The 17,518-nt window shown below is 38.9% G+C and overlaps 1 protein-coding gene across 1 annotated transcript; it reads left to right on the forward strand.

Moving 5' to 3' along the window:
- The first annotated feature begins 929 nt into the window (after nt 1-929).
- On the forward strand, nt 930-17,262 carry LOC128124189 (leukocyte immunoglobulin-like receptor subfamily A member 5). Its single transcript, XM_052760383.1, has 3 exons — nt 930-1,260; nt 1,365-1,667; nt 17,066-17,262. The coding sequence occupies exons 1-3, from the start codon at nt 930-932 to the stop codon at nt 17,260-17,262; spliced, it is 831 nt and encodes a 276-aa protein (XP_052616343.1).
- Nucleotides 17,263-17,518: the final 256 nt, after the last annotated feature.

Consider the following 17,518-nt stretch of genomic DNA (forward strand, 5'->3'; position numbering starts at 1 on the left):
AGACATGAGACTTTCAGAACTGATTCCATGTGAACCAAAGAATCGGGCACTAGCTGTGTCTCTGCTGCTCTGCATCTGCCTATAGCGTACATTTATATCTTCCTCTAAGCATGTCTTGGGTTGGGGAGATTACTGGACATGATAAGGACCACACAGTGCCGAATGGATGGATGGACTGAAGGAATGAAAGAGAACCCCCAAGGGGAGACTCTAGGAGGAAGCACCAGCCTTCAGTCACTCTCACTGAGACTGGATTGGCCCAGGAACAAAGAAGTTCTACTTGCAGCTGTTTTCTGATGTCAAAGTCATGAGGCAGTTAGTGGATGTGTCTGTGTGAGACCCTGTTAATGTTGCCAAAGAGACTGGTGCCTGATCCAGCCACAAGCCCACAAGCCAGGGGAAATGAAATCATGCCTTCTTGGGGGTGGTATTTCCTCTCTCTGAAATGAGAAACCTCATGATACCGAGCACAGGCTCTGCAGTGTCCAAATCTCCTGTGTCTGCAAGTGCTACCAAGCACCATGGTCTCACTCATCTGTGGGTTTGAGCCAGTGGAAGGAAACACCATGATCACCATCCTCACCATCCTGTCTTGCATTGGTGAGATTCGCAGAGGTGGAAGGGACATTGTGATCTGTTTGAGAGTAAGATCCAGATTTCTAAGGAAAATGCAGGGACTCAGGGGGCTCTTGGGAGAATGCAATTTGCTGAGCATTTGGGGGACAAATATCTTCCAGGAAATACTCCTCCAGGCCTGAGTCTGAGTCCCAGTACTACCATAGTGCAGAAAGGTGAGTAGCTTCACAACTGTCCCAACTCCTTCATCCTCATTTGAGACAACAAATACTGTCCTGTGCTGTGAGGATGGAGAACAGTTGGTGAGAGGTGATTCTGTTGTAATCTGGAAGGTCCTAGAACTAAGTGCAAGAATGAGAGAGGTGATATCCTGGGACCCAACTTTTGAATATTTTTCAGAAACACTCCCCTCACCCATCCTTTGGGCTGAGCCAGGTTCTATCATCTCTTGGGGGAAGTCGGTGACCATCTTGTGTCAAGGAAATATCCAAGCACAGGAGTACTACTTGAATAAAGAAGGGAGAACATCACGCTTGTACAGACAGACTGTAATGGAGCCTGGGAGCAAGGCTATGTTCCCCATCTTATTCATTACAGAGCTCTATGCAGGACGATATCGCTGTTACTATGAGAGCCCTGCTGGTTCTTCAGAGCACAGTGACATGCTGGAGCTGGTGGTGACAGGTGAGAGGACACTTACGGGTCCAGGTCCCTGCCACAGCATAGACACAGGGAAAGGACGTTGTGGGTTATGTGAACCCTTTAACATCCTGTCTCCTTCTCTCTAGGTGTCTATAGTAAACCCAGCCTGTCAACCCTGCCCAGTTCTGTGGTGACCCCAGGAGAGAACGTAACCTTTCAGTGCGTCTCATGGTTGGGATTTGAAACCTTCATTCTGACTGAGGAGGGAGAAAACAAGCTCTCCTGGACTTGTGACTCACAGAGACATCCAAAGGGGCACATGCAGGCGCTTTTTCCGATGGGTCCCGTAAGCCCCGGCCACAGGCGGAAGTTCAGGTGTTACGGGTATGACAACAGCAACGCCCAAGTATGGTCAGCACCTAGTGAACCCCTGGAGCTCATAATCTCAGGTGAGAATCTCTTCCTAGACACAGCTATTTCAAAAATAGTTTTTACTTCGTTTTGTTTGTTCAAATAATGTAATTTTAACTGGCATAAAACCATTGCGCATGGTATTGTGGTTCGTAAAGATATCTCTCCATACACATTCATTATCTACTTTGGGTATATTCACGCTGCACCTCACTATCTGCTACTTTCTTACTTTCTCCTTCCTCTTAGTCTACTCCCTGCCCTGGAAACTTTCATTTCTCCTTACGTGCCATGCATACATACATGGTTTTGTATATCTGTATATAAATGCAAGATTTATTAGGAAAGCAAACATGTTTCATACCATCTGAAAGACCTGAACTTCCTTTATTCTTTTGTGCTGACATATTGTTCTGGTGAAGACATCAAGCACTGAACTGAATCAGAATGGAGAGAGTGGACTCTTGCCTTTCTGTTTTTACCCACTGTACCACCTGGTCTGCATTTGATTTCCTTGAGAACCATTCCTCTTTTGATAAAGTGCTGCTCAGCTGCCATGAACTTAGAATTTACATGTGTCTGTAGTTTCTCTTGCTGTAAGTGTCTAGCTCTTTTGCCCAATAAGGGTCCAATAGAACACAAGAAATCATTTCTACTCTGCTGCTGTAAGAGTCAATCTTCAGCAGCTCAGGAACTGAGGGAGAGCCACAGAGTTGGCGAAGTAATCATTCAATTGAACTTTTCTATCTGAGGGACTAAAACTTATTTCTCTGGGACTGGCAAGTGGGGCAAAGTGGAAAAAAGGGAAAACACACACACACACACACACACACACACACACACACACACACACACCACACACACACACCCCTTTAGGGTCTTTTTTATCATCTCTCTCTAATCTCTTTATTTTTTTCTTATTTCTATCCAGATGTATCACTTCTATATATACTTAATTTTTTCCTTACAGCTTATATACCAGAGCAAAATCTTTCAAGCAATATAAAAATTACAATGTGGATATATTCTATTTTTAAGTGAATGATCACAATGCAGACAGGTAAAAAAACATAATGTTTTCCATATCTCTTTCCAATCTCTTTCATGATTAAACATTTTAGGAATTACAGGTGAAAAACAAATTACCTCCAAGAACCTACATACATTCATGTCCAAGCAACTTGTTATAGATTAACAGAGCATAAGCAAGCAAAGTATTTTTCTCAGCCAGTTCTTTTACTGACAGGCTGCATTTTGCTGTTGCAAAGAAAGGATCAATCACTTTATTATTTACCTCAAAAGGTAATCTTATAAAAAATCTTAATCACAAATTTAAACTTTTATATATGAAATACATCAGTCAGCTCTACTTTAAATACTCAGGGTACATATCCATTTATTAATAGTATTTCATAATAGGAAGCTGAGGGCAGAAAACAGCACAAGGAATAGATTGTTACTCTTGATCGCCAACCCATCCTAGCAAGAATAGTATGTCAGCTATTATTAACTGGGTTGTCTTTTTTCTTGTTTCTTGACCTCAATGAGTCCCTTGTTCAACTATTAAAAGTGCGTCTTTCTAAACGTTAAATTGTTCCCCAAGATTTTCTACCTCAAAATTATTAACAAAACATCTTAACCTAACCTTACTAAGAGTTCTACATGTCTGAATTCTTTCTAAGGGTGGTGGTTGAATCATTAATCTGCTCCAGCAGCAATGCTTGGAAAAAATCAATCGCTATTTTTGTAGTGCCAGTAATACTGCCCAGTGAGGGACTAGAAACTCCCTGAGAGTTTTCAAACATACAACCCATAGTTTATGAGGGATGTGGTGACCATGAGAGCAATGATCAGTGCTATGCTCAATAACAGCATGAGGTCCTCAGGACATGTAGTCCTTTGGGCTTTGCCTCTCCAAGGCTCACTCAAGTTTGGCTTTGTCAACTGCCCTTTCATGTTCCATGAGTTCTAACGCTGCCTGTTTGTCCCATTGCATAGCTCCTGACATTACTATTCCATGTTTGTTGAGATTTTTTGTGTGTGTGTCATATGGCCAGTTCTAGAGAATGTCTCATGGGTTGCTGAGCAGAATGAGTATTTTGCAGTGTTTGAATGGGACTGTCTGCATAAGCCTGGTATTTCTATTTGATTTACAGTGTCATTTAACTCAGGTGTTTCTCTCTTTGTGTTTTATTAGTATGACCTGTCTATTGGTGCAAGTGAAGTATTCAAGTCACCTACTATTATTGTGTTGAGATTAATCTGTGTTTTTATATACAGTAGTATCTATTTTAAGATCCTGAAATCATGTATGTGATGCATACATGTTTGGAATAGTATTATCATCTTAATTCACAATTCCTTTAACCAATATGAAGTGACTTTCTTTATCTCTTCTGATTAGTTTTAGCTTGAAATCTACTTCATCAGATGTTAGAATAACAACACATACCTGCTTTATAGTTCTTTGTATTTTAAATGTGTCTGCCCATCCTTCACCCTGAGGTTGCATTTGTCTTTGATGATAAGGTGGGTTTCTATGGAGACAAGAAGCAGATAAGTCTTATTTTGTAATCCTATCTGCCAGTCTGTGTGCTTGACTTGGAAGTTAGGATCATTAATATTTAATTGTTATTGGAGGATGTGCATTAATTCTTTTTGTTTGGTTGATTCCGATTTGTTTGGTTGTATTTGTCCGGTTCCTACTCTTCATTTAGTCCAACATTGTTTATGCTTTCCTGTTGTCTCATGAATATGTTTATGTTTCTCTTCAGTTTGAAGTTATTTCTTTTTTCCCTTTTATTGAAAACAGATTCTTTTTCCTCACATAATATATCCTGACTCTGGATTCCCCTCAGTCTACTCCTTCAAGTTCCTCCTCAAATCTCCTCCCATCTGGATCCATTACATTTATGTCTCTCATTAGAAATCAAACAGTCTTCTAAAGGATACCAATAAAATAATGAGCATGGTTCCTCAGGAAGATGGGAATCAACCTACCTCAAGACCCAGCTACACCTCATATACTCAAAGGTTGCTTCGTTCTGTTGGACCCCAAAATCTAGGGTCTCGAGTGGGCGCCCCAAGAACCCAGACTCTGGTCCAGTTGATGCAACAGCAAGAGGTGTTTATTGAAGAAGTGACTGTACAGACAGGCAAACTCTTGTCCTGAGAACAAGAGCTGCATCTTACTGCAGCCCCATGGGGGCTTTTAAAGGAAAAACCCACAAAAGCCATAAGATTACAATTCCCATACAATTTCGTTTCACAAGATCATGGTCTGATCACAGAGTGGGTACAGTCACATCCACAGGTACATTCTTCCTGAAACCTCAAAGGGGGTATCAGGGCGGGAGTGGAGTTTACACAAAGGTCACAGTGGTCCTTCCTGGAACACTTGCAACTATCCAAGTCACAGTTGAGCACATCTCTTAACAGAAATCTTTTTACATTGTTATATTGTTACAGGGGTGATTGAGTAGTGGCTGAGTCAGGTGGCCCTTGGAACTAGTTTTTTTTTTAGTTCCTTATTTCCTGGGGCTTGGGGGTGTAAGCCTGAAGGGTTAGGGTCTTTCAGTTCTACCAGTGATACACTTCCTCAACCATGTTCATTGCTACTCTAGTCACAATACCTAAAAATTGGAAACAACCTAGATATCTCTCAAGAGATAATTGGATAAAGAAAATGTGGCAAGCTTACACAATGGACTAGTATTCACCAATTAAAAAGATTAAATCATGAAATTCACATGGTTGGAACCAGAAAAAAACATTCTGAGCAAAGCAACCCAGACCCACAAACACAAATCTGGTATATATTCATTTATATGTAGATATTAGCTGCTAAGTCAGTGATAACCAAACTATAATCCATAGAACCACAGAGGTAGGCACAGAGTAAGTGACTAGGGAGAACAGATAGAGCTTCCCAGGAAGGGAAATAGAATATAGAGTTACCAAAGGCTTTTGGGGTCCAGCCCCTTGATAGCTTTCTCCCAAAGTCCCAGAAGAGATGCTACTGGTGGTGGATTAATCTGAGGGATTCTCTAATAAATCTATGTACATGAAACTCTTTCATCCATTCACTTTATTTTTCTGAGTTAGTTCTTTCTACACTGCTTCTATTCTGGTCTCTTACTTAGCTTCTTTCCCTCTATGTGCTTTCTTAATTCTTTCATCTTAGTTCTGCTCTGTGTTGGTCTTTCTCATCTTGTTCTTACCCTTCTTAGCTCCTCTTCATCCTTAGTTCCTCTGTATAATCTTCTAAATTCTCTCTCTCATTTTTTCCCATCCAGCTCTTCCCCATCTCCTTAGTTCTTCCCATCTTATTCTTACCCATCTAGTTCTTTCCCATCTGGCTCTTCCTCATCTTCCATCTCATTCTTCTAGTTCTCTCTTCTAGTCCTCCAATCTTGTTCTCCCCCAATCTAGTTCTCGTCCAATCCATTCCCTCAAGTCTCCGAGGTTTACAGTTATATACCCATGCTATAGCAATACTCTGGCTAAGGCAAGATCATCAGACTTGAATTCCCTCAGGGTCAAAAGGAAGGGCAACAAGATCCACACAGAAGAGCAATAACTGTCAGCCATCATCTGAAACCCAAAAAGGGAAGTGACTAATGGGGAAAAGAATCAACTGAGGGCTAAATTCGGTTAATATCTGAGCAAGGGGGATTTTATGTGCTCAACTATATTCTTAGAAGTGGTTAGTTAAAGTCTTAGGAGTCTATCAGTGATGAGTGAAAATAAAACTGCCTTGTTTTCCTTTGTCCCCTTATCTGTCCAAGCTATCTTGGCTACTGTGGTTTTCTGGCAGGGCGGGGAAGTGTACTCAGTGGCTGGGCAACCTGAGTCAGTTTGATGTACCTGTAAGTAGAAACCCTTTAGTTCTGAGTTAATAGTTAAAGGTAGATCTAAAACTAGAGATAAGGCTTTGGAAAGGGAGAAAGTTAAGCTTAATTGCACATCTGCCAGGCCTTCTCAAACAGATAGTCTGGGGCTTAAGTTTGTTCATAGAGAGTATAGAGGTATCTCTAATAAGATATTTTTGTCGGTCTGGGGATGGTCCTAGTTGGATGCTGCTAATGACGATAATTACAGGGAGGCTTGAACTGGGGTTCTGGCTGTGTATAGCTGTCAGCCCAGAAGGTTATCTAAATATTCCATTGTAGAGGGGAAATGGTACCCAATAAATGATCAACACACTGTTCTTAGAAAAGGAGTTGAATGAAAAAGCTACAATAGCACGAAAGAAATGTCATTGTAGGAAAACGGCTAATGCTCAAGAGCTAATATCACTGAGACTCCTTAAGTCTCAATTTGACCTCTGGAAGACCCTTGTCTTCTTCCAGGTATTAGCTTGTCATAATCAGCTGAAAACCTACTTCCTATTCTTGTGGCTTGTGGCATATAGTGATGGATGAAATATCCTTTGGATACATGCCTCAGAGTCGTATAGCTCGATCTTGAAGTAGATCAATTCTCATCTTCCTGAGGAACCTCAACAATGATTTTCTTAGTGCCTGTATAAAACTACAATCCTGCCAGCAATGGAGAAGTGTTCCAGTTACTCCACATCTTCAGCATCATGAGCTGCCACTTGTTTTATTGATCTAAGCCATTCTGATGGGAGTAAGATGAAATATCAATGTAGATTTGATTTGCACTTCCCTGATGACTAAGGATGTTGAACATTTCTTTAAGTGTTCTCAATAATTTGAGTTTCCTCTCCTGAGAATTCTGTTTAGATCTGTACCCCATTTTTAATTGAGTTACTTTCTTGATATCTAGTTTTATTTGAGTTCTTTACATATTTTGAATATTAGCCCTTTATAAGAGGTGTAGTTGGTAAAAATCCTTTTCTCTTTTTGTAGGCTGATGATCATTTGTCCAAATGGTAACATCCCTTGCCATGCAGAAGCTTTTCAGTTTCACGGGGTTCCATTTGTTAGTTGTTGATCTTAGTGCTTATGCTATATTCTGTTCAGAAAGTTTTTTTCCTGTGCCAATGTGTTCAAGGCTATTTCCCAGTTTCTTTTCTATCAGGTTCAGTGTATCTGGTTTTATGCTGAGGTCTTTGATCCACTTGGACTTATGCAAGGTGATAGATAGGTAGGGATCTCTTTGCATTCTTCTACATGTGTACATCCAGAACAATTTGTTGAAGATATCTTTTTCCAGCATGTATTTCTGCCTTCTTAAAAAAAATCAGGTGTCCATGGGTATGTGGATCTTCAATTAGATTCCATTGATCAACACATCCATTTTGTATTGTGCCAATACCATGCTGCTTTTATTGCTACAGCTCTGTGGTACAATTTGGGATCAGAGATGGTGATACCTCCTGTAATTCTTTTTCTTTGTTGTTCAGGAACATTATAAGTATCCTGTTTATTTGGTGTTTCCATGTGATGTTGAGAATTGTCTTGTCAAAGTCTGAGAAAAATTGTGTTGGAATTTTGATGGGGCTTGTTTTGAATCTGGAGATTGCTTTTGGTAGGATGGCCATTTTCACAATACTAGTTCTACTGCTCTGTGAGCATGGGAAATCATTCTGTCTTCTGATATCTTCCTCAGTTTCTTTCTTCAACATCTTAAGTGTTTTTTTTTAATCATAAAACCTTTCACTTTTTTGGCTAGAGTTGTCATAGTAAATATTTTGTATTATTTGAGGCTGTTGTGAAAGATGCTGTTTCACTGGTTTCTTTTTCAGTCCATTTATCATTTGTACATAGGAGGGCTACTGATTTTTGTGAGTTAATTTTGCATACAGCTACTTTGCTCAAAGTGTTCCCAGCTATAGGAGTTTCACAGTGGAATTTTTAGGGTCACTTATATACACTAATATAGCATCTGCAAATAAAGTTATTTTGACTTCTTTTCTGATATTATTTCTGATATATTAAGAAAATCCTCTTTCTTAATGTCCTTTTTTGTCTTATTACTGTAGCTAAGACTTTAAGTACTATATTGAATATTTATGGAGAGAATGGGCATCTTTGTCTTGTTCCTCATTTTAGTGGAATTAATTTTAGTTTCTCTCCATTTAAGTTGATGTTGGCTATGGACTTGGTATAAACTGCCTTCATTATGCTGAGGTATGTCCTTTGTATCCCTAACCTCTTCAGGACTTTTTATCAAGAAAGAGTGTTGGCACAGCTCTAAATGGGGTATCTCCTTCAAATCCCTCCCCTCAGAGCCCAGGAAACCCTGCAGAAGAGGGGGTGGAAAGATTGTAAGAGCCACAGAGCACAGAGGACACCAAGAATACAAAGCCTTCTGATTCAACTGAACCAGGTCCTCTGTATACATATTTTAGCATTCAGATGATTATTTTTATGGGACTCCTAAGTGTTTGAAGGAAAGAGTCTCTGATTCTCGTGACTTCTCTTGGGGCTCTTTTCCTTCTGTTGTGTGACCTGGCCCAGCCTTGATGTGATAGTTTTTGCTTTATCTTATTAAACTTTATTTTGTCATGTTTTATTGTCTCTTAGAAGCCTGTTTTTTTTCTAATAAAGGGCAGAAAGGGAATGTATTGGGATTGGAGGGGAGATGGGAAGGAATTGGGAGGAGTAAAGAGATGGGAAACAGTAATTAAGATATATTATATGAGAAAAGAACCTATTTTCAATAAAAAAATGAAAACAAAAAGAAGGGGTTTTGAATTTTGTTAAAGGCATACTGAATCCAATGAAATGATCATTTGGCTTTGTTTCTTTGTAAGGTCTATTATATTTATTGATTTACATATGTTGAACCATCCCTGAATCTCAGTGATGAAGCCTACTTCATCCTCAGGGATGATCTTTTGATGTGTTCTTGGATTCAGTTTTCAGGTATTTTATTGAGAATGCTTGTGTTTATGTTCATAAAGGAAAATTGGTCTGTAATTCTCTTTCTTTGTTGGGTCTTTATGTGGTTCTGGGAATCAGGGTAATTGTGGATTTGTAAAATGAATTGGGCAATGTTTCTTCTGTTTCTATTTGTTGCAATAATTTCAGAAGTATTTGCATTGACTCTTCTTTGAAAGTATGGTAGAATTCTGTACTAAAACCATCGGGCCCTGGGCTTTTTCTTTTTCTTTTTGTTGGTAGGCTTTAATTAATGCTTCTATTTTAACTAGGGATTAAAGGTCTGTTTACATTGCTTATCTGATCTTGATTTAACCTTGGTAGGTGGTATATATGGAGAAAATTATCCATTTCTTTTAGATTTTCCTACGTGGTAGAGTAGAGGTTTTTAAAACGATTTTTATGATTCTCAAGATTTCCTTTCTGCCTGTTGTTATGTCCCCGTTTTCATGTCTAATTTTGTTAATTCAGATTATCTATCTGCCTTTTGGTTAATCTGGGTAAGAGGTTGTCAGTCTTACTGATTTTCTCAAAGAACCAACTCTTTGTTTCATTGATTATTTGTATCTTTCTATTTGTTCTGTTTTGTTGATTTTAGCCCTGAGTTTGATCATTTCTTGCCATCTACCCCTCTTGAGTGTGCTTGTTTCTTTTTTGTTCTAGACCTTTCAGGGGTGCTCTTATGAGATCACTCCAATTTTTAATGTAGGCACTTAGTGCTATGAATTTGCCTCATAGAATTAGCTTCATTGTGTCCTGTAAGTTTGAGTATGTTGGGTATTCTTTTTTATTCAATTCTAGAAATTCTTTGATTTTTTTTCTTGACCCATTTTTCATTCAGTAGTGATTTGTTTAGTTTCCACGAGTTTGTAAACTTTCTGTTGTTTCTGTTATTGTTGATATCTTGCTTTAATCCATGATGTTATGATAAGGTACAGGGTGTTATTTCATTTTTTTATAACTGTTAACTTGTTTTGCGTCTGAATATGTGGTCAGGTTTGGAGAAAGTTCAATAAAGTGCAGAGAAGAAAGTATATTCTGTTATTCTGTTGCGTTTGAGTAAAATGCTCTATAATGTGTTAGGTCCATTTGATTTATAACATCAGTTAGCTCCAGAATTTCTTTGTTTAGCTTTTGTCTGGATGACCTGTCTATTTGTGAGAGTGGTATGTTGAAATATCAGTATGTGAGGGTTAATATCTATTTAAGCTATAGTAGTGTTTCTTTTACATACTCGGGTGCCTTTTTGTTTGGTGTATAGATGTTTAGAATTGCAATGCTCTTTTGGAGGGTTTTTTTCATTTGGTGACTATTTATTGTCCTTCACTATCTCTTCTGATTTGTTTTGGTTGAAAGTCTTTTTTTTTGTCTGATGTTAAAATAGCTACATCAGCTTGCTTCTTAGGTCTGTTTGCTTGGATCATCTCTTTCCATCTTTTTACCCTGAGGAGATGTCTGTTCTAGATGTTAAGCTGTGTTCCTTGGGTGTAGCAGAATGCTATATCCTGTGTTCACATCCACTCTGTTAATCTGTGTCTTTTTATTGGTAAATTGAGGCCATTGATGTTGAGAGATATCAATGACCAATGATTGTTGATTCCTGTTGTTTTGTTCTTCTTGCTGTTGCTTCTGGTGGTGGTTGTGTGTGTGAGTCTGTGTGTGTGTGTGTGTGTGTGTGTGTGAGAGAGAGAGAGAGAGAGAGAGAGAGAGACAGAGACAGAGAGACAGAGACAGAGACAGAGACAGAGACACACACAGAGAGAAACTCTCTTAATTTGAAGGTCATGGATTATTTATTCCTTGTGTTTTCTTGGATGTAGTTAACCTCTTCAGGTTGGAGTTTTCTTTCTAGCACCTTCCATAGGGCTAGATTTGTAGAAAAATATTGCTTATATTTGGTTTTATCATGGAATGTTTTATTTTCTCCATCTATTGTGTTTGCAACTTATTCTAGGCTGTCATCTGTGGTCTCTGGGAGTCTGTGGAACATCTATCTGGACACTTCTGGCATTTAATAATCTCCATTAAGAAGTCAGGTGCTGGGCAGTGGTGGTGCACGCCTTTAATCCCAGCACTCAGGAGGCAGAGGCAGGTGGATCTCTGTGAGTTCGAGGCCAGCCTGGTCTACAGAGCGAGCTCCAGGAAAGGCGCAAAGCCACACAGAGAAACCCTGTCTCAAAAAAAAAAAAAGAAGGAGAAGAAGTCAGGTGTTATTTTAATAGGTTTGTATTATATGTTATTTGATCCTTATCCCTTGAAGATTTTAATATTCTTTCTTTTTTCTCTATGTTTAGTGTTTTGATTATTATATGCTGAGGGCACTTTCTTTTCTGACCCAGATTATTCGGTATTCTATATGCTTCTTGAACCTTTACAGGCATCTCCTTCTTTATGTTAGGAAATTTCTCTTCTATCATTTTGTTTAAAATACTTTCTGTGCCTTTGACCTATGTTTCTTATCCTTCCTCTAGTATTATTCTTAGAGTTTGTCTTTTCAACATGTCCCACATTTTCTGAATGTTTTGTGCCAGGAACATATTTTATTTAACATTTTCTTTGGCAAATGTATACATTTCTTCTATTGTGTCTTTAACGCCTCATATTTTCTCTTCCACCTCTTGTACTCTGTTGCCAAGGCTTGTTTCTGATGTTTCTGTTTGAGTTCCTAAATTTTTCACTTCTAGAATTTCCTCAGTTTGTTTGTGCTTTCTTAAATTCTTTAAGGGATTTAGCCAATCTCTTTAAAGACCAATATTCATAAAGCCTGTTTTATGGTTGATGCCTTGTGCCTTAGCTATGCTGTAATCTCCAAGTCTGCTACAGTAATGTTGCTGGATTCTGGCGGAGACATATTTTCCTGGCTGTTATTAATTGTGTTTTTATGTTGATGTCTAAGCATCTGGGTTTGGAATGATTATAATTGATGATGATGATATCTGGTCTTGCCTTTATTACGTGTGTATTTGTTCCTTGGTTTCTGTCATCCTCTTTCTTTCTTAGGAGGTGTGGTGGCTGTGTGTTGCCTGACAGGAAATTCTTCTGGCATCCTGCCAGGTATGGCCACTGGGGGTTCTAGGTAAAATGTGTTTCTAGGTATTGGGAGCTGAGTCTTTGTTTCTTTTTGTGGTCCTAGCTGCCCTGGAACTCACCTTGTAGACTAGGCTGGGCTTCAGTGCAGAGATCCTCTTACCTCTGCCTCCCTAGTGCTGGAATTAAAGCATGTATCACCACACCCAAGGATTCTTCAAGCATTTTTTGTAGAGCTGAATTCATGGATGACTTCAGCTTGTTTTCATTATGGAAATATTTTCCTTTATTTTTCCATTATGACAGTTTTCTTGGATTTTACTGTATTTATTTCCAGGATATTACTCTACCAGTTTTGGCAGTTATTACCTTCCATAGTCTGAAATATAATGGCCCATGCCTTCGCCATTGGTCTGTCCTTTACGGGTTTCTCATATCTTTCATTATGCTTTCTTTCCTCTGTATATTTAGCTTTTTAACTATAATATGAATGTTTGAAGTAGGAGTGTTTGTGGCTGTAGTATGACTGCTTGGTGTTCAAAATGTCTTTGCCTAGATAGGTACATCTTTCCCTAGATTAGCACAAATAAATATCTGCTCTTATTTTATTCAAATTGTTTTTGCATCACTGTGATGAAATTCTTCACCTTTATGCCTATGACTTTTTGATTTGGTCTTTTCATTGTAAACAGGGCATTGTATGAATTGTTTGTAATTTCTCATTAATTTTTCTTAGTCATTTTCAGGATGTTCTAATTCACCTACCTGTCTTTAGGCCCTGATATTCTTCTGCCCTGTACTTGGTTAATCCTGTTTGTGAGGCTTTCCACTGGTCTTCTTATTTTGCTTATAAAAGTTTTTGTTTTTTATTATTCTTTTTTATCTTTTTCTTTCATATAGTTTCTTTCCCCTCATTTTAATTAGACCTTTGTAGTTTTTTCTTTTTACTCTTTGCTCTTTGGGGGCCCACCACTCAGCTTCCAAATAAATACACACAGAGGCTTATTCTTTCTTATAAATGTCCAGCGTTAACTTGGCTTGTTCCTAGCCAGATTTTTTTTACAACTTAAATTATCCCATTTACCTTTTGCCTCTGGGCTTTTAACTTTCTCTATTCTTTATACCTTTCTTTACTTCTTACTCTGTGCCTTGCTATATAGCTGGGTGACTGGCCCCTGGAATCCTCTTCTCCTCCTTTTCTTGCTTCTCAATCCTTTTCTCAGATTTCTCCTATTTATTCTCTCTACCTGCCAGCCCTGCCTATCCTTTCTCCTGTCTTTCTATTGGCTATTCAGTTCTTTATTAGACCAATAAGGTATTTTAGACAGGCAGAATAACACAACTTCACAGAGTTAAACAAATACAACATAAAATAATGCAGCACATCTTTGCATCATTAAATATTCTACAGCATAAACATATGTAGCACATCTTAAAATAATATTCTACAACAGTTCTTTGTATTTATCAGTCTGTGTGAATTCCACTTTCATATCCTATATTTGCTTCCCTATTTCATTCAGCTGTTTGTTTCACTCTTTGAATTACCTCAAAATTTTTGTCCATGTCGCCTTCAATTATTATGATTTTTGCTTAAAATCATTCTTTTGAATTCTTTAATATTTTGCCTTAATCATGCACATTGGAAACCATTATGTGGAAACTAATTTTCAGGGGAAACCATGTTGCAATTGTCTGTTTTAAAAAACTAATACTTGTGTATCTCTACAACATTCACTTAAAAAATAAACCTCCCTTCAACCCTAGTCACTCTAGGAGGTAACGGAGCATTGAAGTACTGTGTCCAGCGCTGGGGTATAAGTGGAATAGAAAAAGAAAATCAGAGTAAGACTGTGGAGTGTGGGTTGGAGAGATGGCTCGGTGGTTCAAACACTTGTTTGAAAGTGAAAGGACCTCAATTTGGATCCCCTGGAACCTACATGAAGCCAGACACAGAAGTGAGACTTACTTGACACCTGGGGTTGTTCCCTAATTCCACAAGGTGACATGGTGTTCATGTGCACACACTCACATACTACCACATATACACTATAATAAATGCAATTAAATATACATCTTTTAAAAAGACTGTGGAAGGGTTGGCAATTTAGCTCAGTGATAGAGCGCTTGCCTAGCAAGCGCAAGGCCCTGGGTTCGGTCCTCAGCTCCAGAAAAAAAAAAAGACTGTGGAATGGTAATTCTCTTAGTCAGGGTTTCTATTGCTGTGAAGAGACACCATGACCATGGCAACTCTTATAAAGGAAAATATTTAATTGAAGTGATGGCTTACAGTTCAGAATTTCAGTCCATTATTATCATGACAAGGAGCATGGCAGCATGCAGGTAGACATGGTGCTGGCTACATTTTGATCAGAAGGCACCAGGAAATGGTCTGAGACACTGGGTGGTACCCTGAGCATAGGAAACCACAGTGACACACTTCCTCCAACAAGGCCATACCCACTCCAGAAAAGCCGCACTTCCTAATAGTGCCGCTACTTAGAGCCTAAGGGGGGCAATTACATTCAAATTACCACAGCAATATAGAGAAAACATATGATGCAAAAATAAATACAAGGCCAAGAGAGAGAGAAATTGAGTAAAACAAGAAAAAGCTGATCTTCTAAACTGGTGTTTATTAATGCAGCCATGGTGCCACACACCTTAAATCTTAACACTTGGGAGGCAGAGGCAGGCAGATCTCTGTGAGTCCTAGGCCAGCCTGGTCTACATAATAACTTTCAGTTCAGCTAGAGTTACACAGAGATACTTTGTCTCAAAAACATTTTTTATTAAATTAACAAATTATTGAGTTCATGTGAATAAACTAGATCTGGGTAGGCATGTGGAATCTAAATGTGATACCTTGCCTAGGAGCCAGTTTTTTCTAAGCATTCCTTCCAGGGCTCACAGATGCCAGTCACACCTCTGCATAGATTTCCAGAGGTTGGTGTACAGATGCTGTTCACAACTCTGGGCTCTGTTCCCCTTGTCTGGTTGAAATCATGGCTACATCTTTGGACATTCCTTCATGGCTTGGCTTTTCAGTGCTGTGTACGTCTCTGGGCAGCTTTTTTCCCGAATGATTTATGAATATTTGTCCCATTAGTGGGAAGTCCTTTGTGATTGGGTTGTAAATGATTGTCACACCCCAAAGAGGTCTTTCCAGTTCTGTTCGCTCTGTGCTACTAAACTGGAGATGGACACTTTGAGAAGTGGAGGCAGCTGCTGTGCAGAATGGCTGCTGGCAAGTGTTTGCACAAACAACCTCTTAGTCCTCACCTAACCCTCCCTCAGGACTGTCCAGGAAACCTCCCTCTTGACACACCGCGGTTCTTCAGTCTGTTGTCATTTACTGAGGACATGTGCATCAGCCAAAATAAGTTGGAAAATTTCATCTTCACTTCTTATTTATACCCAAACATTCTTATCTTACGTGTATGTACGTATGTGCACATCTTCCATGATAAAACCACTTGCATGCTCACCTATAATAAACATCCTATGTTTACATGTGAAAACATTCATGCTTACTATTTTTGTTCACTTGCTTAATATTGTCCAGTTGGTTGTTATTGTGTGTCCTTCTACATAGATTCTAAAATGTAGGAAAAATTAAGATTGTTGTACTTTTAATTGTGTGTATAAACGTGGAGAGAGTATGTGCTCATGACTAATGTGCCCACAGAAGCCAGAGGCATTGAATTCTCTAGAATGTAGAGTTACAGGCACTTGTGAACCACCTACATGGGTGCTGGGAACTGAACTCAGGTCCTCTGCCAGAGCACTGAGTACTCTTATCCACTGAGCCAAATGTATCCTCAAATGTATCTCTCTATCCTCAAATGTAGAAATAGTTTGTTAAGTGTTTTTATTAATTTATCTTAGTTTTGACAATATATAAATATACATTTCATATAACATAATATATAAAATGCATATTATATAAGATATATGATAAATATATGACAAATACAACATATATGAAATATATTATTTTATATAATATATAATTTATTTATATATATATTTATAATGCATTCTGTGGTGATTAGTTTTTTGTCTATTTGAAACAAGCTGGAGTCATCTAGAGAGAGGGAACATGACTTGAAAAGATATCACCATCGAATTTGTCTGTAGGCCATTTTCTTGATTAATGATTGATGTGGGATGGCTCAGTCCACAGTGGGTGGCATAAGCCCAGTGTTGTAATGAAAGCAAGATGAATTTATGGAAAGAACCCTTAATCAACAGTTAAGTAGTTCATCCCAAACCATCATGATCAGAATAACATACATCACAGAGAGAAGGAATCCAGGAAATAGTCAATGACCTATTCTCTTAGCCACTTTATTTATTCTCTTCCTATTTTATGGTTCTTAGGAATGGTTGAGACCACCAGCTCATCACCAAACATGTCAGACCCCAAAACAGGTGAGTAGGGAGAGCAGATACAGAGCTGGCTGCAGACACTCAAGCCTTGTCTAGTGGGGGTAAGTGCCCTGTGTGGAACATGGATTCTGGACGGCACTGTGACCTCTGTGTCTGAACTCACCCAGGCTCACATCTCCAAGATCACACAGTGGAGAATCTTATCAGGATCACATTGGGTGGCTTGGTCCTGGTTGTTCTTGGAATTCTTCTCTTTGAGGCTCAGCACAGACCGAGAAAGACACCAGATGCAGCCAGGAGGAGAACAACGGAGACAGCAGTACCCATCTCTGAGTGGTGGAATAACGACTACTGTGTGTACTGAATTCTACAAGCTGATGTGGTTCTGGAGTTAAATCTGGGCACAGACTGGGTGAACTCTGAGTTTGGAATCTCGAGGGGAGTGACATGATTTGGAAGACCGGAGACGTCAGGAAACTGTTTGAGGAGAATTATTCTTCCATTAAACTCTGATACTTTCCCACAAATGCTCTTATTTTCTCTGACTGGTCCCTTCTTTTCTCACCCCTTTGCCTCCCTAAAGTACTCATTTTCTATTGTTTTTCCATGTAACTTAACAA

The sequence above is a fragment of the Peromyscus californicus genome, unplaced genomic scaffold (genome assembly GCF_007827085.1).
Source record: "Peromyscus californicus insignis strain IS unplaced genomic scaffold, ASM782708v3 Scaffold_4__1_contigs__length_199733344, whole genome shotgun sequence".
NCBI lineage: Eukaryota > Metazoa > Chordata > Mammalia > Rodentia > Cricetidae > Peromyscus > Peromyscus californicus.